Source organism: Manacus vitellinus, unplaced genomic scaffold (genome assembly GCF_001715985.3).
Source record: "Manacus vitellinus isolate BGI_N305 unplaced genomic scaffold, ASM171598v3 scaffold_5_pilon, whole genome shotgun sequence".
Lineage (NCBI taxonomy): Eukaryota > Metazoa > Chordata > Aves > Passeriformes > Pipridae > Manacus > Manacus vitellinus.
In genome coordinates, this window is record NW_021940682.1 from 21,459,243 (window position 1) to 21,485,602 (window position 26,360).

The following is a 26,360-nucleotide window of genomic DNA, read 5'->3' on the forward strand; positions in this document are numbered from 1 at the left end:
TCCATCAAGGACTGTCTCCCATGGGAGGGACCCCACGGGAGCAGGGGAAGGACTCCTCTCCCTGAGCAGCAATAGAAACAACAACTGACCGTAACCTCCACTCCTCGTCCCCCTGCACCACTGGAGGGGAGGAGGGAGAACATGGAAGGAAGGAGGGGTGGAGGGAAGGTGTTTTTAAGATCATTTTACTTCTCACTCTTTCGCTCTGACCCTTTTAGTAAGAAATTCAATTAATATCCTGATTTTGAGTCTGTTTTGCCTGTGACGGTGATCAGTAAGTGACCTCTCCCAGCTCTTATCTCAACTCATGAATCCTTGGCTGGTTTTTTTTCTCTCCTCTGTCCAGTTGCAGAGGAGAGGGAGAGAGCAGCTTTAGTGGCTACCTGGCATCTGGCCAGGGTCAACCCACTACAACTACAGTGGCAACAAAAGCAGATTACTCTCCACTATCCTATTCCCTACCCCGAGCTACGCTATTCCTCAAAGCTATCGCAAAGCACAAACTCTGTAGTTCATCCCGTGGATTTGATGGCACCTAGATGCATTATTTGATGGAGAAGATTGGTATTCTTCTAAAGCTGGCATCAGGTTCTGATTCAGCAAACTACTTGTGGACAGATCCTTAAAATCAGGAAAAAGAAATGCAGATATGAAGCAATGCAGTAATATTTTCCAAACGAGCCATGTTCTTAGCTCCTACTGAAATCAATGTCTTTTAATGCCATTCAGCTGCTTATAAGCTCATTGGGCATATCATCTACACTTTCCAATCTTTAACGAAGTATCAAAGGCCTTACTGAAGTCTAGATAGATGACATCTGTCAGTTTTCCCGTGTTGGCCATTGCCATCACTCCACCACAGAAGGGTACCAGATTGGTCAGGCACCATTTACCCTTGGTAAAGCCGTGCTGGATGCCTTGGATCACCTCCTTGTCTTTTATGTGCCTTAGCACGTCTTCTAGGAGGATCTGCTCTGTGGTCTTCCCAGGCACAGAGGTGAGGCTCACCAGTCTGTAGTCACATGGATCATCCTTTCTCCCTTTTAAAAAGCAGGAGCAATGTTTCTTTTTTTCCAGTAACTGAGGCCTTTGCCTGACTGCCATGACTTTTAAAATATGATGGAGAGTGGCTTGGCAACAACATCAGCCCGTTCCCTCAGGACCCTGGCATGCCCATAATCAGGTCCAACAGACTTGTGGCTAATCAGCTTCAACAAGCCATCCTCAACCTGCTCTTTGCTTACAGTGGGAGGGATTTCACTCCTCACACACACACCCAGAGGATCAGGAACTTGAGACAAGCAGGAAGCTTCACTGCCAGTGAAGACTGAGGCAAAAAACTCACTGAGTACCTTAGCCTTCTCCATATTGGTCGCCACCAGTTTACCCTTCTTGATTATCAGGGGAAGTACACTCTCCTTGGCCTTTTTTTTCTGACCTATGTACTTATAGAATCCCTTGTTATTCTTCACGTCCCTCACCAAGTCCCGTTCCAGCTTTGCCTTGGCTTTTCTGACCCCATCCTTACACATTCAAACCATATCCTTCTGCTCTCCAAAGGTCACCTGTCCCTGGCTCCACTGGCTGTGCAGATCCTTGCTCAGCCATGCTGGTTTCCATCCTGCCTTGCTTGATTTCCACACCTGGAGAAAGAGCTCTTGAGCTCTAAGAAAATTTGTCTTACAATGAATACTGACTGTTTTTCAGAAGAAGTTATTGAATTTGAGAAGATTATTTTCAGTAAGAGCTTTAATATCAGAAAATTTTAGAGATATTTTGACTCCTAGTACAAGAACTATATAGGTCCAATTAAATCCTGGGTATACATTTATGCTAAGAAACTAGTAATCCTAAGTATCCAGTTAATCATTTCTTCATTAAAAATTCCTCTCACGTCTGCTCAACATAACTTTAGGAAAAAAAATTCTTCTAGACTATCTGGATATAAGAATTACAAAAATAATAATATATGAGAATAATATATTATAAGAATAGTAATCATATTCTGCCATCTAGTGGCCCAATATGTTGCTTTCATTCTCCTGTGTCAAACAAAATGAAGTTTGAAAACTTACTAAAACAAATGAACTACTGAATTTTAAAGATTTTTTAAAATTTTATTTTATACTCCTCAAGGATAAAAAGGATTAACTTTTCCCTAAGTCATTAATTTGAAATTTACTAATAAAACTGCAATAAAACTGCAAGTTATAAAACAACTGTTCCCAGAAGCATTCTTACCATTATTAATAAGATTTGAGTGTAGCTAGTGTATTCAGCCTTTTTGAACCCTTTCTGGACATGGAACAGTCAGCATGGATTTACCAAGGGCAAATCACATCTGATCACCAGGATGGGCCTCTGTGACAAAACTACTTGATTAGCAGAGGAAGGGAGATAAGTAGATGCCATTTACTTTTCACAGTAGTGCATGCTAGGAGGATGAAAATCAATAGACTTAAACTGAAGTAAGGACGATTCCAACTGTACCTACGATAAAGAGTTTTCCCTGTGAGCATGTTGCCCTGTTGGAACACATTGCCTAGAGAAGCTGTTCAATCTCTTGTTTTCAGAAGTGACTGCATAAAGCCCTGAGCAACCCGGTCTAATCTCACAGCCAACCCTACTTTGAGCAGAAGGTTGGACTAGAGACCTCTCCTAAAATCCCTTATGATCTGCATAGTTCTGTTGACATGTTCAACAGAAAGTAAACTTTTCCACCTGAACTATGTCACTTCAACACTTCATAAACAGAGACTTCAGTGTGGTACTTTCTTGCATCATATGATGCAACAGCCTTGCATCTCTTCAGAAGGTAACTAGGAGTATATGGTAAGTGGAATAAATAAGTGTTAGACAACAGAAGCACAAAGAAACATGATGCACTACATTAAGAAAGTTTCATATAAATCTGAAGATCAAAACAGTGAGTCACAACTGACTCAAAGGGGGGGGAAAAAAGGATACTTAATTAAGTCAGAATAACATAATCTTCTTAAGAACAGAGAAAAATGTGATGCTACAGCACTGCTGAAACAACTTTTCCTCTTGTGTATTTTTTAGTTATTTCTCATGCAGCCATCATGAAACACATTACCTGAATATCTGAAGAGAATGGAGCTGGTTTAAATGTCATGGAACAATGTGATCTAGAAAGTAAAAGAGGAGGAGGAGGAGTTCTGCTTTTTTTCTTGCTGCTCATAACTTCTTTGAGACTGTGATACAAGGCTCTTTGTTCAGCTTCAACTTGCTCAATTAAAGTTAGTGCTGCCTATGATTTAAATTAAAACAGAAGGGAGAAACTATTAAAATATAACAATCAGAGAGATTTAGCACTCATAAATACTTTTCAGATTATCATAGAAAATTTCACTGCTATGTAGAAAACTTTCACAGATTTTTGTATCGTCTTACATTCTAAATCAAGATAAACAGTACTTTGTGTAAGCTTTCATATGTAGATTAATTTCACAATTAGAGAATGCAGGGTTGCGTATGAAAGAGATAGGGTTGAGGCATATGCAATTTTGGAAGAATCTATAGGAAAAAAGAGAACGATTACAAATAATGTTGAAGTAACTAGTGCAAAGCAGTGATTAGCTCCAACAAGAAACAAAAAAGATATCAACTCTTATTTGAGAGAAAGCTGAAAACCTAATCTGTGGAATTTCTGCAGGAGTTGTGGCAGTGGTTAGACTGATTTTCTGTACTTCAAAAATAGAGGAAAGAAATAAAGTCTAGAAATGAAGAAAAAAGAGGAGAATGTGAGAAGCATCCATACCTGTACAGTGGTTTACTGCATGGTTATTTGTATGCTCCTCAAAATAAACTGCTACCTATTTTGCTATAGAATAATAACAGACTTATATGATATGTGCTGAGTACAGTAGAAAAGACCAAAAATATATGAGTAATTCTATCTAGAGCTCTACAATAAAAAAGGCAAAAGCATGAAAAGAAAGGTTTTGTTGTTTTCAGGGTTTTTGCTGTTATTAAGTGAGCACTGTCTACCTCAAGGAAGAAAATTAATTGAGCATGTAATATCAAAGGAGAACATACTAAGTTTGTCCAGACAAAGTGAATTCTTACATTTTCTGGCAAATAGCTGCAGATATATTATATTCTTTTATCTACATCTTTCTTGGTGAAAAGTGAACAGAAGCAAGATGTAGTGAAGATCAGTGTAAGGCCTTGGCAAATATTTGTTTGGGATAATCACACATTTCTTGGAAATTACTTCTGCATCTTCATTGGTGAGTACAGTTACAACTTTCATACCATATCACTACATCTGGTATTCATAAATAACATATTCTACAAATATATGAGAGATTTTTAACGTATATCTTTTCTAATCCAGTTTTTTAGTTCTTCCAACATAAAAGATATATGTACTATCATGCTTCCAAATTTGTGGCACTTAAAAAAACACTTTCCAGTATCCTCTTGTTTAAAATACTCTTTCATCTACTATATACTGGAAACTGTAGATTCTGTTATCTGTTGTACATGCTATAAAGAAATTTAAAGCCCTGCTGATCAGGAGGCAATTTTCATGGACAGATGCTGGTACAAAACTCGGTAGAAAGACTCTCATTGATTTAAAGAGACTTTGAAATGAGACTATGAAGAACTTCTAGCCCAAATAAATTCCAAAATTCCAATTTCGAAACTTTTATTTAATAAGTGACCAGCCAAAGTATATTCTAAGACAACTTAAAGATCTTGGAAAATGAACAATGTTGAAGGTTACAATAAGGAAAACTGCATGACATTCTGGCAAGGCACACGTTCATAACTGCAAAGTCTGGGTGATTAAGTGTAGAAAGAAAGACTATATCTTCTTTCAGGTTTCCTGAAATCTCCATGTATGCACAAATTTTGGGGATGCGTTCCTTCCTTGTTTTAAGGTCACTTTATTCTTTCATTATAATGAAACTTCTCACGAAAAAAATTGACAATAGAAGTTAAAAACACACACTGTTCCTCAAGTTCCTTCCATTTTTCTTCTTTTTTAAGAAGGGGTAATCCCTGACTTAATTACACAGAATATGAAAAACTGTGATAACAATAAAGAATTTCTGTCATAAGATATTTCTTATTACCTCCAGTAGCTGCCTTTGGGAAGTACTAGTTAACTCTTCAGGGAACTTCTGTGCAGCCTTTTGCATCAAAAAGATTGCTCTGGATAGCTTATTCCTTTTTATTTTTTTCATTATAAGTGCCTCTATAAAACAGATATTTTAAGACATTTATAAAACAGCAGCAATAATTTATTATACTTCTAAAATCTTAATTAATAGGCCTTACCTGTTAAATAGTGGAAATCTTTATTATTCTTCACATCTGACTTACTAGACTTAAGACTTCTGTCATCCACTTCACCACCTGTGTGGGAAGGAAATACCAAGTTATTTATTTTGATAGTGCTATTGTGAAAAATTCAGTGAGAGGGGTTAATATGTAGTTTGTAGTAAAGCTCTGCTCCATCTCATGTTCTCTTTGGTTCAAGTAGAATTTCTTGAACAGATCATGCCACTAAAAATATTCCACCCTCCTGCTCTAACATCTCTAGTAGTTATACTAACATCACAGAAAAAGAGAGCTCTTGTTTCACCATAGGGAGCAGGCACAGGGGAGCTCTACAGTGTCAAACTAATGCTAGTTTTTATTTTTAAAAAAACAGAACAACACTAAGAATGAGAGAACAAGTAGAGTTTTCTTCAGAAGGCATTTGTCAAGAGTGGGATATCTGCTGACTGAAAAGATATAAAGACAACTTTATAGGAGTAGAAATTCAAATTACCAAGAGTATTGAATAAAATATTCAAGGTATTCTCTAGAGAGAAAAACGGGATTACAGAAAAATATCTGCAGAACATCCCCCCATTTTTCTTTACCGGTACTGTAACAGTTAATAACTAAAATACAAAAACAAACTGTCTAGGAATGAAATCCACTACCTGTAGCAAAGTTTAACTCCCATTGGTTGAGTAGAGGCTAGAGACTAGTGTCACGCAAATCTAAATTCTGCAAACTCAGTACACTATTTCTGTCTATATGAGGCATACAAACTGCCCAACATCAGCTCCTCTTCAAAAAGCAGATACTCCTTTATTTCTTAGTATTTCAAAATATATTAACAAAAGGACTCTAATCAAGCTATGAAGATTATTTAACTTTACTGAAACCTACCTTGTGTAATTTTAAGAAGTTTCACAGCTACTCGATGTTGGGCTTGAATGAGCTCCAGGTGTAAATCTGCTGCAAAACCATTATCTGTTCCTGTTTTATCATTACCACATCCCAAAACAGAATTCAAATTCTGATCATTTGAGTCCACCTAATAAATAGGGAGTGGCAATTAAGCAAATACAAACTTTTTTTACTTAGCTTACTGCATTTTCTTAACACTGATATTATTTCAGTACATTGACAAACACTGAAATTTGTCATATCTGTGTAATATGTAATCAATCAAGAAAGCACGGTCGGAAGGAGAATGACCAGGCAGAGAAAGCAGAGATAATGGAGAGAGTAAACTAGACAAAATCTGAGCATGAATAGGAAACTGGATCAATAATAAAGATGAAACTGCAGAAAAATACATTTTTATTGTGTTACCAATCCACACAAATAAATTCATATTAGTGTAGAATGATAATATTTAGAAAATCTGAACTCTCATCAACAGCAAAAATTAATTTTAATAATAAACCGTTGCAAGCAATAAATATTAAAAGTATTTCTGTTTTTAATTTATAGAAGAAATCTATATATTATAAATATTTCAAAAGAAAATTGTAAAGAAAACTTAAAAGAGTTCATAATTTTATTACTGAAAGAGAAAAATGGTATTTCAACTTGTGCTGGTTTTGGCTGAGGTAGAGTTAATAATCTTCATAGCAGCTGGCATGGGGCTGTGTTTTGGACTTGTGCTGGGAACAGTATCGATAATGTCAGGGATGTTTTCATTATTGTTGAGCAGTGCTTACACAGCATCAAGGCCTTTTCTGCTCTTCACACCACCCCACCAGCAAGCAGGCTGAGGATGCACAAGTAGATGGGAGGGGACACAAGCAGGACAGCTGACCCTAGCTGGTCGTATGGGATGGGATATCCCATATGGGTATGGGATGTGGGATATCCCATACTATACAACCTCATGATCAGTATATAAACCTGGGGGAAGATGAAAGGAGGGGGTTGTTTGGAGTGATGGTGTTTGTCTTCCTAAGTAACTGTTATGAGTGATGGAGTTCTGCTTTCTTGGAGATGGCTGAACACCTGCCTGCCCACGGGAAGCCGTGAATAAATTCCTTGTTTTGCTTTGCTTGTGTGCACAGCTTTTGCTTTACCTATTAACCTGTCTTTATCTCAACCTATGAGTTGTCTCAGTTTTACCCTTCCCCCATGTCCCTGTGAGGGATTGAATAAGCTGCTGTGTGGAGCTCGGTTACCAGCTGGGGTCAAACCACAACACTAATAAACAGAGATTTATTTTTTCTATTCTCTTCTTACATGGGGCAGGAAGGCAAGGTACATTTGCTAGTACTAAAATTCCTAAGTATAAGGAAAATATGACGTTTGTGTCATCAAAAGACAATAAATTATTCATGGATTCTTTTGCAGTGTAGCTTTTCGTAAACTTTACCTTTGTGCAGCAGTTGTCAAATATTGACTTTCCATATGGTAGAAGGGTCATTAACCGAGATGCATTAATTCCATTAATTGCTTTTTCAAGACTTTCGTAAGCAATTTGTAATTGTTCCGTAGGAGTTTTCTGAAATGAAAACACATATAAACACATTTTATTAGACAACAGCATTAAAAACTGTAACATGGACTATCAAAAGTAAATTGCTATAGTTTTTAGCTGCCGAAGTTTAAAATTTGTCAAATAATCTTTACATAGGCACTGCTCCCCATGCTTTCATATACTCATATCAATGTTTTAAATTTCAAGTAGGACTGATTTTCCTTCAGCTCTAAAAAAAAAAAAAAATACCAGGAGTTAGCTTATAGCAGAATGAAACTGAACTTAAGGAATTAAGTTGAAAACACGGTATTTTTCACAAGCAGTTTTTCAATGTTCCATTAGATGTTGTTAAGAAAACACTATTTTTTCAGAAAATACCACCTTCAAGTAGACTGTTGCTGAATTAAGCCTTCTCCATGTGTAAGCATTAGATATGTCATTGACAAAACTCCTGAATCCTCAGACTAATACATATCTTTCCTTCTTAATGTGTTTTAGTAAGTCATTTGATTGGACAATTCTCCAAAGTGCTGAGCTCTTAACACACTGAACAAAGCAAGGACACTCAAGACGTTTCATCTATTCCATACATCCCTTACAAAAACAAAGAAGCAAAAGTACAACCCAAAATATTTTCCTAAATGAAGCAAGGACTAAAATTTCTACCATCTTTAAAAAATGTGCTATTAAACCATTTAAAGCTGGTACTACACATTGGCATAAAAAAAGGATGTATAGCAGAAAACAGTATGACCATGCTGTAAAAGTTTCAAATAAAACTTCTGCCATATAAAGGATTGGTAAAAAAGACTCAGGGAAAATTTTCAAATTCTATTTCATTTGAAAAAATATCTTTGTTTTTTTCCTCTGCACTAGCAAGATTGTGTGAAACAATCTTTGTAAAACTAAATATAAAATTGTATTAAAAGCTTCAAGCAGAAATATGTAGGAAATATTCTTACGCTATTCAAAATCATCATATTAATGAAGATAAATTAGACGTTACCATCAGTATTTCAGGGATATCACAGGTTTCATCTTGTGACAGAGAGGCACTTCTTTCTCCTTTTTTTATAGGAAGAAAATCAGAAGTAAAAATTAAATAAATTCAGAAAATTTTAGTTCCATTTGATTAGCTCTACTACTAATTTAAGAGTCTGCCAATAATTCAGTTCTTCAGTGCTTGACTATGAGAGGTAGTTATATTGATACTTGAAAAGCTTTCTGGGGTTTAGACACATAGCTACAATATGTACTAATACAGGAAATGATTATCCAATGATTTTGCATTTTTAAATTTACCCTGTACTTCACACCAACATTATATCTAAGCCAGCAAAACTTGGACTCATTTTGTAATTCCTCACATTGTTATAGCATTCATATCAATTCTCCATTTTGAAATCAATTCAAATCTATTGTTATCTAATTCAGAGTGGGTTTAATGCTAATTTTACTTACAGGAGCATTTTTAAGTACAGGTGGTCATATTTTTATGACATATATTATTTCAATTTAACATTTCTCTAAGTGGTATTATCATCATTTAATTTTCATTTTGACTGTTTAAATTATTTTCACTTATAAAGAATGCATTCAGACTTGTGTTTTCTTTTTCAAAACAAGAGGAAGCAATTTATCAGTTCTGGGTTGCAGCCCTCTAATTTCATTTCTTTGCTGAAGTAAATCAATTTTTTACCCTTTCAGAGGGACAACCTTCTAGTCATTCCACTTCTGCCTGCTTATTTCTGCTAGTTCACCATCTCTTTCTCATAAATATGAAAATCTATATTCACCCCATTTAGTAAATAGACTTAGCATAAAAATGCGTTTGACTGGCTATTTGTCAGCCTGTTTTGACCAATGGCTCCTATTTATTCAGGTTTTTTTTCCTCCAAAAAGACATACTTAAACTGAATGAAAAAGAATAGAAGTGGTTCTAAAAGGAGGATTCCTCCAGTCTCCCTGAGAACAGTATCATTTTCATAACACCACCAAAAACAATATCTACTCTACCTTTATAATGAACAGTAGTTTTCCAAGATTTTTTTACTTTCAAAAGAGCAAAACTATTGTCATTCCTTTCTGTTTCTAGATATGGTCTAAAAGGATCCTTAGCATTTACTCCCTAGTTACCGTAAAGCATTTATGAGAACTATGGTACATATTCCAAAATACACAATAACAGAGAACTTCTAAAAGTGTGTCTAAATATTCATATTTTACAGCATTACTCAGGTTTTGGAAGGAAAGGTTTTTAATGTAATTGTGATTGCATTATATCCCAATAGTGTCAGCCAAGTTCAGTTTCAAAGACAATTGAATTCCTATACAAAAATCAAGGCTGAAAAAATCAAGAAAACCAAACTGATGACCCAGTAAAAGCAAAGCTTCAGTATGACCTCAATATTTTCCTCTTTTGTTTGACCTGCCACTAGTTAACGAGCATTTGAATGCTCCAAATGAGCTGTAGAACGTACTGCCTTCTGCCCAGCCAATATTCAGGGAATGTATCAGTGATCTGAGGCTACTCTGAAGGGGCTAAGACACATATAGACCTATGGGGAGGGCAAGTAATAAGAGGTGTAATTCAAAATGGGGTTACCCTGGTATAACTGGAAACGTAAGGAAAAAAGGCATAAATCTTATGAAAATCAGGTTTCATTAGTTCCAACTACAGATGAAATTCTGTGCAAAAAATTATTCCACTCTCAGCAATCTCTTTACAACATTTTTTGAATACCTATGTTTGTCAAAGTTTTCAACTCAGAAAAGTTCCTATCTTGAAAGTCATTCTTGAAAGAAAAACAAATGTTTGTTGAAAGCTTTACCTTCTTTTTTCTTAGATTCACTCATAGAATTAGCTATGTTTTCCAATACTTCAGTTAGACATAAGGTTATCTCTGCAAACATTACATTCGTGTCTGCTATGCTGCTCTTCTCAATTACTTCATTTATTATCCAGAGTATATGAACCCACTAAAAATGGGGGGAGGGGAAAGAAAAAGAATCAAGGCAGAGTTAAAACAAATTTTTGGAAGATATTTATGTATTACAGAGGTAGATATGGTTTTGCAATCAAAATTGTTTAAAAATATTCATGAGCATGCATGACTGCAACTCCTTTCTTGGTCTTCTTTTTCTGAATGGCCCCAGATTAAGATGGTGAATTTATGCTGCTCCATAGCCCCTGTTTCTTCAGAGAGCAGACTTTTTTTATTTTAGAATATTATCATTCCTGCCATTCCTTTGTGAAAGGTTTATGAATGTTCTACAGCCACAACTTTTATACCTTGGTATAGTGTAGTAATTCTTCCAGTAGATTTGATCATATGCCTCTCATTTATCCCAGTATCTTCCCACTTAAACAGTATAAGAGACCTGAATGCTACTGTTGTACATACAGAAGAAAGTAACCATACACTACCTCTTGGTGAATCTCTGAACAATTTTACTACAGGGACCAGGTCACAAAATTAACTCCTCCAGGAACTGTTTGGTTAACATCAACTGGCCTCTCAGTCTCAGGAAAAGTTCATGGTAAGGCTGTGACTCTGTCCAGTGGGACAAATACTATTGACCCCCCTCTGCCTTGTCTTAAGCTGTAAGGTTTTTGCCACTTTGTTCAACTATCTAGAGAACTTCCTTGAAATATATTGATATTTTCTGCCACAACATATCAAATGCTTCTTCTTTTATTATGCCCAAATGCTTTCACTATTTTAGCTTCTTAACATCATGGCCCACTGGTAGAGAATGGGTTACTTTACTGCAAAAAGACTAAGAGATATTTTGATGCTGACATATGGGAGCACAGTTTGTTCAAAGCATATATACAATTCCTATTTTCAGTGAAGAAGAGTATCTGCATTTCACCACAAGAAAATGTACTTAGGCTGGATACCAGTATTTTATCTTGGCTTAACTATAATTGACTGCATTCATATTAAGAGAAATACATTATAATGAAGGAGTACTTGGTAAGCTTTGTATTTGTGGATATATTCTAAGTAGTCACTTCCACTTGTTTGGATTTGCTGAAGTTCCATTTTACACTTCTGCCACAAACACATTATTACATCAAAAAGTATTTCTTTGTCAGGATGGACATTCTGGAAAGAAAAAACAATATAATTGTGGAAACAGGTAGGCATACAAACACACAAATAACCCAGTATATCAAGAGTCTCAACATTTTTCAACATAAGTAAATAAACCATTATCATATGTAATTTTCTTCCAAGGAATGACAACATTTTGACAACATCTTGAAAGCTTAAGAAATATTTTTAAAAAGTAATTCTGGTAGACCACCCAAGCTTTTCTTCTCCCAACAATACAAGTGGATTTAGAGGTTTGGGGGCTTTATTTCTCTTTTTTATGACAAGCACAGACAAGGAAAGAAGTGAAATGAAAATTACATGAGAAAGCAAATTATCTGTGAAATGTTATAATAATCAACACACTCTGGAGAAACTTTACTTCTTTTTAATTACAGTATTTAAATATTTGCAGAAGAAAATCTAAATTAATAGAGTATTTTTGCATTGACAGAGTACTTCCATGGGTTGTTGGTGCATCTCAGATGATGGAACAGTGAAGAACAACTTAAAGAACTAGAAAAAAAGCTTGGAATGAAATATCTAACAACTGAAAGAAATGTTAAACGACATCTGCATCTTGTGAAGAGAATAATTAAGAAATTCAAATCTCTATTCAATTACCCTCCTAATTAGCACATTTTATAAGGCAATAGAGGCCATCTACACCATATAAAACACATTCTGATCAGAGAGTAAGGACAGATTAGGTATCAAAGAGATTTGTGAGAAAGTGTAGGAGAGTTTAAATCTAGGTAACTGCCTCCATGATACAGAAGTCATGTTAGAAAACTGACAAATCATGCTATCTAAAGGTACAGCTACCTCACAGGCAGTGTATTTTGACTGAATATACTACCCTAATGCTAAAAATGTGTGTGCCCTAATTGTATTCACATTGTGTCAATATTCAAATTATATCTAAAATAAATTTTGCAGTTAAGACATATGCCATGTTAGAAGAACAGGTTTTTTCTAAGGAAAATTTTTCATTAGTCTTCAGGATCACAAACTATTTCAATGTAAATGCTAGTAATGGAGACATTATATATACATGTATATATACAACACTAGGTTTTCCCCTCTCAGTAGCACATTAAGGGGAAATCTCAGTTTCAGGATGTAATATAAAAGTGGGAATAAACAATCAGAGGTATAATGGGATTAATTCTTCAGCACAGAGAGTCCCACTCTCATTGGTTTTGTTGTTGTTGCTGCTTCTTTTGCATTTTTTGCAGTGAGAATTAACCTTAAATTGCAGACATACTGCTGCTATAAAGACATAATTCCTTAGGGTAACTGCCCCCATTTCTACAAATATTGCAGAAATGTTTTCTACAGCTGAGCGTATTTGCCTACCTAAATATGTCAAGAAATTTGATCTCTGCTTGATAAGCAGAAACATGCAATTAGCTCTATAGTCTTCCAAATAGATTTAATATATATTAAACATTTTTAAGTAGCCTGATTACCTAGCACCAATTTTAGAAAATTAAACCATTTCTTAATCACAAATTGATCAAATTTTGTAAGTACATTTTTTCATTTTTTTATATTCTTACAGGTTGTTAATCATGCAACTGATTCCTCTGGCCTTCAATTATATGCATTAATCACAAATTAAGTGATACACTTAAAAGAAACGTGTCTAATTCTGTTATTACCTGCTGAGATGTGGAAACACAGGAAAACACTGTTGTTGCCAAAATGGTAAGATCGTTATAAGGCTCTCCATGCTTTAAGGAACCCTCTACATTCAATGTTTATAAAAAAAGAAAGAAAAGGACAGGCAAGACATTATATCTAATTACAAACCTATGCTTGAAAACATCTGAGTGAACTGACTTACTGAAATATGCCAGCAGATAATGTGGTCTAAGAAACAGTAAATACAGCAGGGATAGATATTCCCAAGTTTACTCACTTCTGTGAAAAGTGAGCATTTCTATTTTTAGGTAACAGAAAGTTTTCAAGAAATTTGCAGGGTTTTTTGATTGTCATAGAATTAAACTGCAGTTACTCTAACAAGTTTTTCTTGATTCCATGGAAAGAAATTTTGCATAAATCAAGTATAAGAATAGGAAAAAAACCTTTTTTTCTGAAAACATCCATTTGTTTTATATCTTTGCTTATAACTTGATGCATGTTTAACATCCATCATGCATTTCACACTGGAGGGGTCTTGTACAGTCATATTTTGACAAGTGAAAACTGGACAAAATTTGATAGGTAGCAGTTTCTCAATTGCTATTTTTTGTCACAGAATACTGCATGCACCATATTACATAGTTTTTAAATAATTAACAAAATCTCTTGCTGCAGAAATATTTTAAATTCAAACACAACCATAACTGAGTAACACTCACCTCTAAATGTTTGTGTCTTTTCAGAACCTTGGGGTGTGCTAGCTTCTTTGCTATTATCTTCACTAACAGAAGAAACACGTTCAAATTTTCTGGGAAATAGTAAAGGTTGCATCAATGTAAGAAGCTTGAGCTCCATTTCAGCTTTCTTCCATGTCGGGTCATCTTGAGCCTAATTGAGAGGAAAAAAACCACAGAAATTGGTCTTTAAGATATGTACTTTGAATACTTACCCTCATAAAAAAAGACTAAATAAAGAATGTCTAAAAAGCATCCAGATTACCTGAAGAAAATTAACAACAAGTTGAATAGCAGAATCAAAGACTTCCCATTGTTCATAGCTGAAAGCTAATTTTATGAATTTCACAGCAGCATCTCCAGACACCCCTTTTTCTCCTGCAGTGATGACAAAAATATTTTCTCTGTTTTATATATATATATTCAGAAGTTTATTTAAAGTTTAATTTAATTTAAGTTAATAATTTGGGCATTGATAAATACAAAGATAAAATTCCACGTGTTTTGAACAATCAGCATATTCTTGAACGATGCTTTCATAGCTCTACAAGAAATGACAGCTTCATTATTTCATGACAATGTCTATGCTTACATGTTGCTTTAATGATGTATCTGCAATCAGAATCATAAAGGTTTGAAGAGACCTCCAAGACCATCAAGTCCAACTTTTAACCAAATAACACCATACCCTCTTAACCATATCACAACGTCCTGTTACATTCCAAAGAGGCTGTACTATTACTGGTATTAACATAACTGTGTACAGAATACCAAGGATCTAGTCCTTTCTGTTGCAGGAAGAGTTTAAGTCTGGGATCACCCCATAATGACCCTTATTGCCAGAAATTTAGATTAAAATTTACACAGAAACACATAAAATTTCTTTCAAGATAGTTAAATATTTCTCATTACTGCATCAGAAAATGTTCATGTATACATAGGGAGCCTATTTTCTCACTCTTCAAGTTTATCCAAACCCCAGCAAGGCAGAAAAGGGACTTCATGGTCCTTGGAACTCCAAGCAAATATCTCAGCTAATATATTTATTCAGCAGTGTTCTGCAGTCCTAGCAATATACCACAGTCACTATCATATCCCCTGGGCACATGGTCACTCAGCTAAAGATGTTAGCAGTATTAACTTAGTAATGTCACTTAGCTGTGATTTCCAAAGCAGCACAATGATTGGTCCAAGGATCTCAACAATCTTTGTGTTACTGCATCCCACTTCTCTTCAGTAAGAAGGTACCAGGAAATCATTGAAGAATTTGGCCTTTCAACTATTGTTGAGGGGCATTAACCTACCTAGAGGAACTTAAATGCTGAACAGTGTGTGATTACAATGTCCATATATTACTGTATGTTATTTAAATAATTCTTGTGTTAAGAAAACTGTAATGATATATGTACATAATCCTTTCTGCATATCTTAATATTACATGTGTAAACAAACATATCTCATAGAATCACAGAATATCCAGAGTTGGAAGGGAAGGGAACCACAGGGATCATCAAAGTCCAGCTCCTGGCCCTGCACAGAACCACTCCAATGGTGGACACCATTTTGCAGTCCCTTTATGCATACAACTACTACTAACATGAAAATTAATTCTGCTTACTGAACATTTGCATCACTGGGTACAGAATATTTTGAAATTCAAAGCTAGCTTACCTGTTACTATCAACTGCAGAAGGGTTGATGATGGATTAATGTTACCAAAATGACTGGTGCCACTGCTTGCTCCACCTTCAATACAGACAACTCATTAAATCAATTTATAATGTCTTTGATTTGTTACATTCTAATTAGCCAGTAACCATATAAAGAAAATATCATTCTGAAGGGTATTTAGTCTCTATAAATTCTTGACAAAATGACAAAATATTTCTATACCTATGGCTATATGCAGCCCAGAGCCCAGCAAGAAAGGTGTGGTAGGAACCATCTAGTCCAGTATTTTTCTCAAGTTTTTAAATCTTTGAGTTATTTTTTGGGGAAAAAACAAACAAACAAACAACACCAAACAAAACCAAAAACATCAAACACCATGGTATTTGACCTTGCCTGGCTTCTATACCCCCCACCCAGCTGCTCTCACACTCCCACTCCACAACAGGACAGGGGAAAAAATAAGATGGAAAGCTCATGGGTTGAGATAAAATACAGTATGAGAAAACAAAGGTATGACTGCAAGTGAAGTGAAAAGGGGGATTTATTCACTATTTCCCATAGATGGGCAGATATTCAGTCACCTTCTGCAAAGCAGGGTTTCAGGATGTGTAGCAGTTGCTTGGGAAGTGCCCCCATCCTCTCCCTTAGCCACAGGTGTTACTGCTGAACACGATGTTTTATGGAACTGACACTTGGTGAGTACAGGTCAGCTGTGCCAGCTGTGTCCTCTGCCAGCCTCCTGCCTACCCCCAACCTGCTGGCCTTAGGGCACAGGAGGGTTGGACAGACAGCCTTGATGCTGTGCAACCACTGCTCGGCAATAGTAAAAACACTGGTGTATTAAGAACACTGCTTTAGCCATAAATGCAAGGCGCAGCACTGTAAAGGCTGCTACAAAGAAAGTGAACCCCAGTTTACTTAGAAAATATATGCATAAACTACTGCAGATTTTTACTGATATAACAGACCACAGAATCAACTCCAATTTTTATCTCACATATCATGAAGATAAGAAAGATTACCTGTGTGTACAGGTGCTATGGTTATAAATGAAATCTGTGCCTTCAGGCAAGTTATTTTTTTTAATAGAAAAAAAATAAAACAGAGGTCCAGGCTCCTCACCAACACCCTTTTGCTTCTTTAAGCTGTTTCTTGAGAGGATTTCTAGGCCTGCAAAAAACAGCTCTGAAATGACATCACGAATTTCAATTTCATCGGGAACAGGTGGATGAGGGTGCAAGACATTCCTGCTGCTATCAGAGAGTGCTTCCAGGATGGCAAGGAACTGAGCTGCAGCACCATCAAACATTTCCACCAGCAGCCGTTCAGTAATAGTGCGAGGCCATGGCAGCTAAGTAAGAAAAGATAATTTAAGCCTTGTGACATCTAAACTGACTTACAATAGAGCAAAATTTCTTTCAAAACAGTTCTCCATCAGAAAGTAAGTACACGTTTCAAACAGAAAATAACATATTTTAAAATATATTGTTGTTATTAATTTCATGCTTCAAAGGCACGGCAAAGCCTTATGCTTGGAGGATACAGTACTTAAGAAGGGTAATAATTTCATAGCAACGAGATGCCCCACTGTATGGTATTTTACTTTAAAAATAATACAATAGAATTATGAGTGAGAGTATTAAGGTCATGTAGTTTAAAGCTAAGCAGATCTCTCCTCGTAATTTTCTAAAGTAGTAATTACTACATCTTCCCCTCTTTTGAGTTTGTTCTGAGTTTTATTAATAAATTCTCCTAACTATGAAACTGAAAAAGTAAAACTTTCTGCTTGTGTATAGCACCATGTGTATTTAGAAGAATTATATCACATATTCATCACATGCAAACAGCAAATAAAGAGAAGGATTATACAAAATGTTAGACTTGCATGCAGTGCTTCTTCTGGGCTAACTCTTGAGTTACGTTGAGAGCTTTTCGACTTTCTTCTGGATTCATATACTGCTCTTTTGAAAATCATTACTGACATCTGACACAAAGAAAAAAGTAAGTAAATAACTATGTTATGTGTTCTGTTCATAGAGACTGTAACTACTCTACCTATTTATAATAAGTTGTAGGATGATACCTTTAGAGTGGCCTCTTTAAAAATCTTTTTCCTCTCTGACTTTTCTGGGGAAGAACTGATATTTTCTAATTGCTTCAGTTCATCAATTTTAATCAGACCACGGCGAGCAAATACCTGTCCAAAGAATTAAAAAACAAAAATTGATACTCTGTGTTCATATTCTGAATGTTGGTATTTAATTTTAGAGCTGGCCACTGCTTAATGAAGTCTGTGACTGTGAGTGTATTACAAAGTACTATTGCATTTAACTTTGAGTTGATATACTCATTTACATGTGGAAACACATCTCCACTTTGCAGTTAAAATTTGGAATATTGGCAGAACTCTAAATGCATACAATCTGATAATAAGCAGGAACATTGAAATAAATATTTCTCATTCAGTTGCATCTGAAATGCTACATAAGGTAAATTGGGATACCTCTCCATGAATGCTGGCTTGACAATCAAAATAACACTGAGAAACTGCAGTATATAAGGTGGCTCTCCATGTCAAATAATGTACAGATAAGAGTGGAATGGATGATTCCATACATATACTGGCCCACAGTAAGTACTCCAGAACCTGTGTTGAAGAAATCCAGTTTCAAAATGAATGCATTTTAACCTACATAAATATACTTCCTACTACTAAAGGACAGATACAAAGACTTACCCTCATCTGGTAGGACAAATTAAGGGGGGGGGGGGGAAATCACAGAAATTGTATTAATTTTTAACATTTTTATTGACTTCAAGCATACCTCCTGCAGAGCGTTGCTTTTTTCCATCTGAAACTGTGATCAAGCATTATATTTTAGCCTCCAAACTACCTTAACCACTCCAGTTCACGCTAGCCTTGCTACCAGACAGAGGGCCTGCCCTTTTCTCTCTTCTGCTCTTCCCTTTACAGTTATCCCTCTCCCTTCTGGCAGCTCTAGTGATCAGTTTTCAACAAGATCAGCAAGCTTATTTGGGATGCAATGGAGTCTGTCTTCTTTGGTGACAGCCTGGGCTTAGATTAATTTATAACCATGGAACTAGACTTTTGGCTCTTAACTGGTGGAGCAACATAGTCTCAGCCTCATTTTAAGATCAACACTCTTATTTTAAGAATTAGTCCTACTAAATTGATTGAACAATATCTTCTCTTTATTATTTTCTTTGGGTCAGCTGTTCCCTGAGGTATATAAAATGTGCACAACCATAGTCCTAAATTAAGTCAATATACAGGTTTTCTTTTAGTCTAAATTTAAAGAATCTGAAATATCTGCGATCAACTCATTTGTTTCCTATATAGTAGGAACCTGAATATGTTAAAGGAGGTGCTTAATCACTTCTCATTTCAATAAAAGATGTTCAAAGAGAAAAAATCTTTCCTGTTCAATGAGAGATTAATATAACCAACATATAAGGAAATATACTGTGTTAAGGCTGAATCATATTCTGTTCAAGATTTAGGTGAAAAGAGTAAAGCTAAGACAAACAAAAATTACATTCAGTCAAAAAGAAAAAGGTAGGAGGGAAAGGCCAGGCAGTTTTTATCAACTATTTTCAACTAAAAAACTCAGCCACCAGGTGTCAGTACATTTCCGCATTTTAGGAAACAAAAGACCAGTTCTTGGGGCACGGCATAGTTGTCCAAAACAAAGCACCTAGAATCCTCTCAAACAGCTTAACACATGCCATCTGAGTGTCCAGCAACACATTACTCCGGGCTCCATTCGACAGCTGAGGAAGGAGCAGACTCCTGAAGGCATGAGGGCTTAGAAATCGGCCACTTTGCAATCTAGACATTTTATTTCCTTGTGATCAAGTAGTACTCTTGGCAATGATGATGAAATAGAGACATCAGGGCACAGTGTTATGCAAAATACAGGTGCATTTTCCAAACTTCTGTAAATTTTTCAAGGCTTTTAATTTATTTTGCCATACCTTAGCAGACTGACCTATCGTCATCAAATGTCTGCATATGGTGTAAATATAAACAGTACCTGCAAAAATAAATTAAAATAAATTAAAAAAACTGATAAATTCTATCATCCTACATTAAATTTTGTTATGTTAACCAACTGAAACCTTTTCTTATTGTCCAGGTTGTTATTTCCAGAGAAAAAGAAACTATTGATTTTTCATTAAAAAACAAAAAATAAACTAATGATTTTTCTATAAAAACTTTTCAATTAGAGAAGATGAAGCCATTAAATTCTCTGGTGATATTAGCTTCAAAAATACCTACATAATGAAGTAGTACAATAAAAGAATGAAATGTTAAAAATGTATTGTATCAAATTTTTATTAAGTAACTGACAGAGAGAAAAATCTTTTCATCCCCAAATGCCAGGGTCTTTAAAACAAAATACTACCTCTCCTCACAGACCTTACCTTACATGATTCTTCTAGTCTGTCATGGCAGTGGCCTGGCAGACAACACCACTATTACATGATATTAAGTATGATAAGTGACATGAAGAAAATTGATAGCAAGTTGAGTTTTCAAGAGCATCAAAGTGACTTACAAATAAAAACCTGTCAAAAATTTACTTAACTTAAGCTATGTCATAAAATTGCTTTTCAAAAATCAGTCCAAGAAGTATAAAAGACACTGCAGTTCTGGGGGGGGGGGAAAGCCTATTCTTCTGTCTGTATGAATGTTCAGAAAGGGACACCTGTGGCAGCAGGAGGCATCACAGTGTCAACTGTCATAGCTAGAAGGGTGTTATTATGCCAATAAGCTCGAATGGAGCAAGCACTATGAAGATTTTTTTTTTGTCAGTCAAATGTGTAATGAGGCACAAAATCTATTGTTTGAAATTGCAGAAAAATGCTCAGGAACTCGGGAAATCTGAGTTCCTGCCTAATTCTAATTAGAGTAGATTATTGGCTAGGATAGGTACATAGGCCTGTCTTGCACACAGGTAGTGGGATGTAAAAATGGCAAGTGAATATACTTTAATTCTTCTCCCATAGAAACAGACAATAAAACACACACCTCAAAAGTAGGGATGGCAAAGGCACTCCCAGCAAAACAGGATAAGAATTTTGACAAATTATAGCTCAGAGAAAGTAAATTTTTTAAAATGAAATTAAATCATATTATCTCCTCAATTTATATTGCAACAATTGACCATAGTCAGTTCATAACATATTCATAACAGCATTTTGGCTTTGGACGAAATAACATTGCACTTCAAAGCAAAAATATACTGTTGTTGTTCCTGAAATGAAAATCTTGATACATCATTCTCTTTCTATCTAGTCTGCAGAAGTTCCATTCTTTCTTCACCTTTTTCCTAATTCAAGCATTTACAAGTAGCACATTAAAGGCTTATATAGAGATTAAAATTCTTAAATTTCATATGGTATTTTTAAAATAGTTTTATTACTAACTGTAGCCTTCAAGGTACTTTAGAAAATACAAATGTGTAATGGCAGGCAATCACTTTCTACTCTTAGACCTATAATCCACTTTAAAAAAACCAAAACAAACCCAAAACCAAAACAAACTCATAAACACAAACATTTATTGATAAAAAAAATCTTGAGGGTGTTTTTATTAATCAGGATTCACTCAAAAAATGCCCTTACTGTGCTGTTAGATTTCTTTTTATTAGTACACTGTAAACAGTTATGATAAAAAAGCTGTTGCTTTTACAACAGTTCACCTGAACAGGCACACTATGTAGAAACTTCAATCTTAAAGTCCCTTCTTTTAGAAAAACAAACAAACAAACAAAACACAAAAACAACTCCTACAACAACACCAAAAAAAAAACCCTAATGTGAGTGAAGACTAACTAGAAGGCTAACTAGAGATTTATTCATGACCATTAGGTTGACCTTAAAGAACATGTACAAAAGTTTCCCTCCACAGCTTTGCTTAGCAAAGGAATGTACCGTTGTAGATAAGCCAACACAAATTCTCCCGAGGTAGAGCCACTTGCATAGTGAGTCGTAATGAGGTCAAGACATCTAAACAAGTTTGCAGGGACTCTGGATTCTGGAGATTTCTGTCTCTGCTGCAAACCATCTGATAAATGCAAACATTTCTTGCTTGCAAAGCATGGAACTAAAACAAACAGAAACATATATAAAATTAATTAAAATACAAGCATATGTCAGTTCACATCATCAAAGTACAACGAAATGGTGAGTTGGAAAAGACAGCATGACATTGAAATGAGGATTGGAATACAGAGAAAGTGCTAAAGCTTTAGGGTTGCTGTACCATTAGCCTGAATCAGTTTCCACTGTGTCACAGGATGAAAATGCACATAGTGCACTAGGGCTGCTGAAAGGAGTGTAGGGAGAATGAGGTATTAAACTGCTATTCAAACAATCTGGCTTTAACTCTTGGCTTCTCTGTAGATGTATCCATAAACTAAGGCAAGTCTTAACTTTTCTGGACATTTGGATCACCAATATCATATTTCTCACTCTCATCTGTTATTTTTCTCTTCTACAAATGGATTGGTCCCTCTCTTCCTCGTAATACCTAATCTAACATGATCACAGTATTGTCTGGAATACAGCATCATCTGAACAAACCAACATGTGAGAAAATGAGCTAAGTGACATACGGCCAGTCAGTACCCATCAACCTCTCAGAAGATTACTAACCTAATAATATTTTTTTTTTGCAGTTAATTAACTGAAACTCCATTTCAATGATTTTCTTAGTGTTATACTAAAAACCAAAAGCTAGCTGCAGAAACCTGGCAAAAAAAAAAATTACATCTAAAGCCTTTAGATGTAATCATTTGACACATTATCATCTTCAATTTCCAATTTTAGGGATCATTGTCAAATTAGATTCCATATCTGAAAATGTATGGATATCTCAGTCTCTAAACTTATAGAACGGGCATTTAGTATAGACTCATGATAACATTTGGCACTAGTGTTGGTTCAAGGTCTAGGTAGACATACAGGAAACAGAAGAAAGCATCTCCGGAACTTCAAATGTGTTTACAAAACATTTTTTAAAAACAGATTAACATAGTCTTTCATCATAGTCTTTCTAGAAAGCTGAATCGAAAAACAAAAAAATTATACAAACAGAGTATCTCTTCTATCATGACATCTGCTCCTAGCTTTTAAGCAAACTGTCTGCTTTTTTCTCTTCTCTAAACACCTATTTGCATTCTGACTAGAGGAATATGAATTTGATTACCTCAATACACAGGAGATGCTTACTATTTCTGTTCATTGCTCTTGATCACAGAGTAACTTGCATTAGTTAATTTGAAATATCCACTATGTATGAAGATAGACCTTCTCAGCAAAAAACTGCTTATGGTAAAATCTAACACGTTTTTAGCATTCCCCCTATATCTACTGAAACACTTTCTTCCATGGATAATAGAAGATATACTGCAAGTCCCTACCTCAACAAGCAATTAACAAAAAAGGGGTTCCAACACACACTTGAGGTCACTCAGCTTCCCAGAGCTTAAAGCAGTTACAGAACTATCCAGCATTCTGCATTTTTTGTTCATAGCAAGCAAATAAGCTACATGGAGTAATGCAATGCTGCTTTGCTCACTATCATGAGCTTTTTTACCTGTAGCATTTTTGTGCATTAATGGTACAAATTACAGGACAGCGTTTTAATTGTCTTGCACTCTGCCTAGTTCTTAGATCATACAGCACAGAAATGTCTACAGTTGCAGTACATTTATCAAATTTTGCCCATATCCTAATTCTGACAGTGGATAATAGGAACTATTTCAGAGTAAAAACTGCTGTAAAGAGTTACAGAATAACCAGTTCAGAGAAAACTGCCTTTTTTAACATTAAGTTGATAGTGGTTGGCTTATGCCACAAAAGCATTAAGCACTTATAACCTTTTAAAAATATACCCCAATTCCAGACGTTCATATCATGCACATGACCATTAAATCTCAATACAATTTATAGCAACAAATTAATAAAGATTAGTTAATGTTAATATATAATTAATATAAAACACATTAGGGGAGGATAAAATAATCTACTTACTTTGAATATGTTAATGTCTTTGACCAAAAAAATGAAAAAAACCACAACCTACCGTAAGTGCAACATTTTTATCTCTGAAACCATATGGAAAAAAGGTGGATTTAAATTGATGCACATCATCCATGATATCATCGAGGTTTACAGAAACAAATTGTTGAAGGTATTTTTCATAGCAGTAGAGAAGTGCCAACTTATATTCCTGAAAAATGAATAATATGTTCTTTTTATAGTTTGTATATTATATTTCTATTTCTGTAGAACATATTATTTTTTATTATCCCTATGTAAAAAAGTATCAATGTGAAAGAGCAACTGGGAGTAAAACACTACAGTTTTACGTAAATATCCAACAATGCAGTGTGAACACTCAGCATATGAAAGGCTGAAATACTTAAAAGAATAGCTTGCAAGTTTTTGTGAGATTCTGTTTATTTTATTCATAAATATGAGCTATCACAGAACAACTCTAAAGTAGGATCCTGGGATAATGTAATAAACTCAAAGGGTTCCTGGAATGTTCTGCAGCTTTGCAACAATGACAATGACACTACAATTCTGAGAAAAGTATTCAATAATGTAGAACTTTATAAACCATACAGACATCTTCACTTCTCTCCTTGTTTCTCTGTTGTCAAAGCCCTTTTTTTTCTATAAAAACAGAGAGGAAGATTAAGATACACTAAAAAGAATGAAACAAGTGACAACTGGAACTTACATACAACCAAGAAATCAGCCACTGGGTCTTTAAGAACTGTTAACAAACAGATACTGAGCTCTATATCTCATTCAAAATAGAGCTCCCCAGCTACATGTTGAACCACTAACATCATGCTGAGACTATGGTTCAGATCTGACTCAGATGTGGAAGTGCCATTTAGCGAGTCACCACCACCTCTTCCGCAGCGAAGATTATACAGAGGTTTCTCTACCGATCTCACTAATTCTAGCACACACACTAAATAAATGCTCAAGTAAAAAGTAACTAATTCCTATTTGTAAAAATGATCCTTTCATGTTTAATCACAAAAAGTTCTTATGTGTTTCCTTGTACTCACTTTTTTTTCCAATATAAATTCCTACCACCATAGTAACACTTATCTTGAATTTTTAATCATCTGAGGAGTCTAACTCACATGGCCCTATTATCCTCTTTGCTGTGTGACAGCAGCAGCCATATGCAGAGACTTTGACTTTCCATGGACATTTAGAGGCAGTCAGTCACTTGCATGACTTAACACATAGATTCAGGCTGTGATAACACTTAGAATCCAAAGCCATGGATCAGAGTACATTAAAGTAGTTACTGATACATAATGTAAAGGTAATTTCTCTCCTAAACACTTTAAAATATGGGTGTATGACCAGAGATAACAGGCAGATACAGGCAGAGAGGGAGGCAGGGAAAAAAACGAGTCAGTACTGATCAGCATGATGACTAATGGACTAAGTAATTTCTAGATACATGACTCCATGAATGTAGGTGTGTCCTAAAAAATACATAGCAGATGTATAATAGGAAGTAATCTAAAGTGAGAAGGCATTAAAAAAATAGCAGCAGAACAGACAGCTAAGTTGGTGATTATCCACTGACTGCTCATATGCAATAATTATTATTTAAAGACTACACATCATTAATTATTATATAATGTAAAAGCAGATTAAAAATAATCAACTAGTTTTCAACTAGGAGTCAAGAGAGGTACTTATGAAATGGGCTTTACCCTACCTATCACAGAACTTGGTGTTACATCACATTCATCTTTCCTGTAATACATTTAAAATTTGCAATATCCATCTCATGTTGTTTCTATCATTTTTACCCCTCAGGAAAAAAACAGATAGAATGAAAACTAGGTTTTAATTCTAAAATTAAGTCAAAGAAATGCACCTAAAAATGGGAGTTCCAAAAAAAAGCTCATCTCAAAGTTTTAGGCTGGCCAGCAAAACAACTTTTTCAACAACATTGATAACTTTACTTCTACTGTAGAAAAACACATTACACCAGAGGATTGAAGTTGCATGCAGAAGTCTTTACCCATAACTCTAGATTATTTTTAGGCAGCAAGCAGAAATCATTAGTGAGAACTCTAGATTACTTTTAGGTAATATAGGGCCAAGTCATCAAGCACCTTGAATATCAAGGACCAAATATTTGAGTGGTGCTATGGGAAGCCAATGTAAAGTATAGAGAGCAGGGTTTGATGTGTTTGAAATAACCCTACTGTGTACATTGGAAGAGCAGCAGTTCCCAATGTACTGCTTCATGTAAAAAGTTTCAAGCAATTCCTAGGGCCCAGAAGCTAAGAAAACTTCAGGAAAATGTGAAGAAAACACAAATGGACTTGCCTAGGCAATAAGGGGACTATTAACAACTGCTGTTATTCAAGC

General features: G+C 35.2%; 1 protein-coding gene across 1 annotated transcript in view; it reads right to left on the bottom strand.

Moving 5' to 3' along the window:
* The window catches only part of CFAP54 (cilia and flagella associated protein 54), a 102,596-nt gene that overhangs the window by 74,148 nt on the left and 2,088 nt on the right, over positions 1–26,360 (bottom strand). Inside the window, exons 2-20 of the mRNA XM_029963620.1 lie at positions 24,025–24,171; positions 21,870–22,041; positions 19,908–19,966; positions 18,415–18,558; positions 17,995–18,108; positions 17,797–17,895; positions 17,034–17,262; positions 15,912–15,986; positions 14,506–14,618; positions 14,226–14,394; positions 13,524–13,609; positions 11,737–11,871; positions 10,591–10,738; positions 8,766–8,824; positions 7,655–7,783; positions 6,196–6,343; positions 5,311–5,388; positions 5,106–5,227; positions 3,098–3,271 (exon numbers count right to left, since the gene is read on the bottom strand). Coding sequence (XP_029819480.1) covers positions 3,098–3,271; positions 5,106–5,227; positions 5,311–5,388; positions 6,196–6,343; positions 7,655–7,783; positions 8,766–8,824; positions 10,591–10,738; positions 11,737–11,871; positions 13,524–13,609; positions 14,226–14,394; positions 14,506–14,618; positions 15,912–15,986; positions 17,034–17,262; positions 17,797–17,895; positions 17,995–18,108; positions 18,415–18,558; positions 19,908–19,966; positions 21,870–22,041; positions 24,025–24,096 — 2,325 coding nt within the window. The 5' untranslated portion in view covers positions 24,097–24,171. The remainder of the gene's footprint in view (positions 1–3,097; positions 3,272–5,105; positions 5,228–5,310; positions 5,389–6,195; positions 6,344–7,654; positions 7,784–8,765; positions 8,825–10,590; positions 10,739–11,736; positions 11,872–13,523; positions 13,610–14,225; positions 14,395–14,505; positions 14,619–15,911; positions 15,987–17,033; positions 17,263–17,796; positions 17,896–17,994; positions 18,109–18,414; positions 18,559–19,907; positions 19,967–21,869; positions 22,042–24,024; positions 24,172–26,360) is intronic.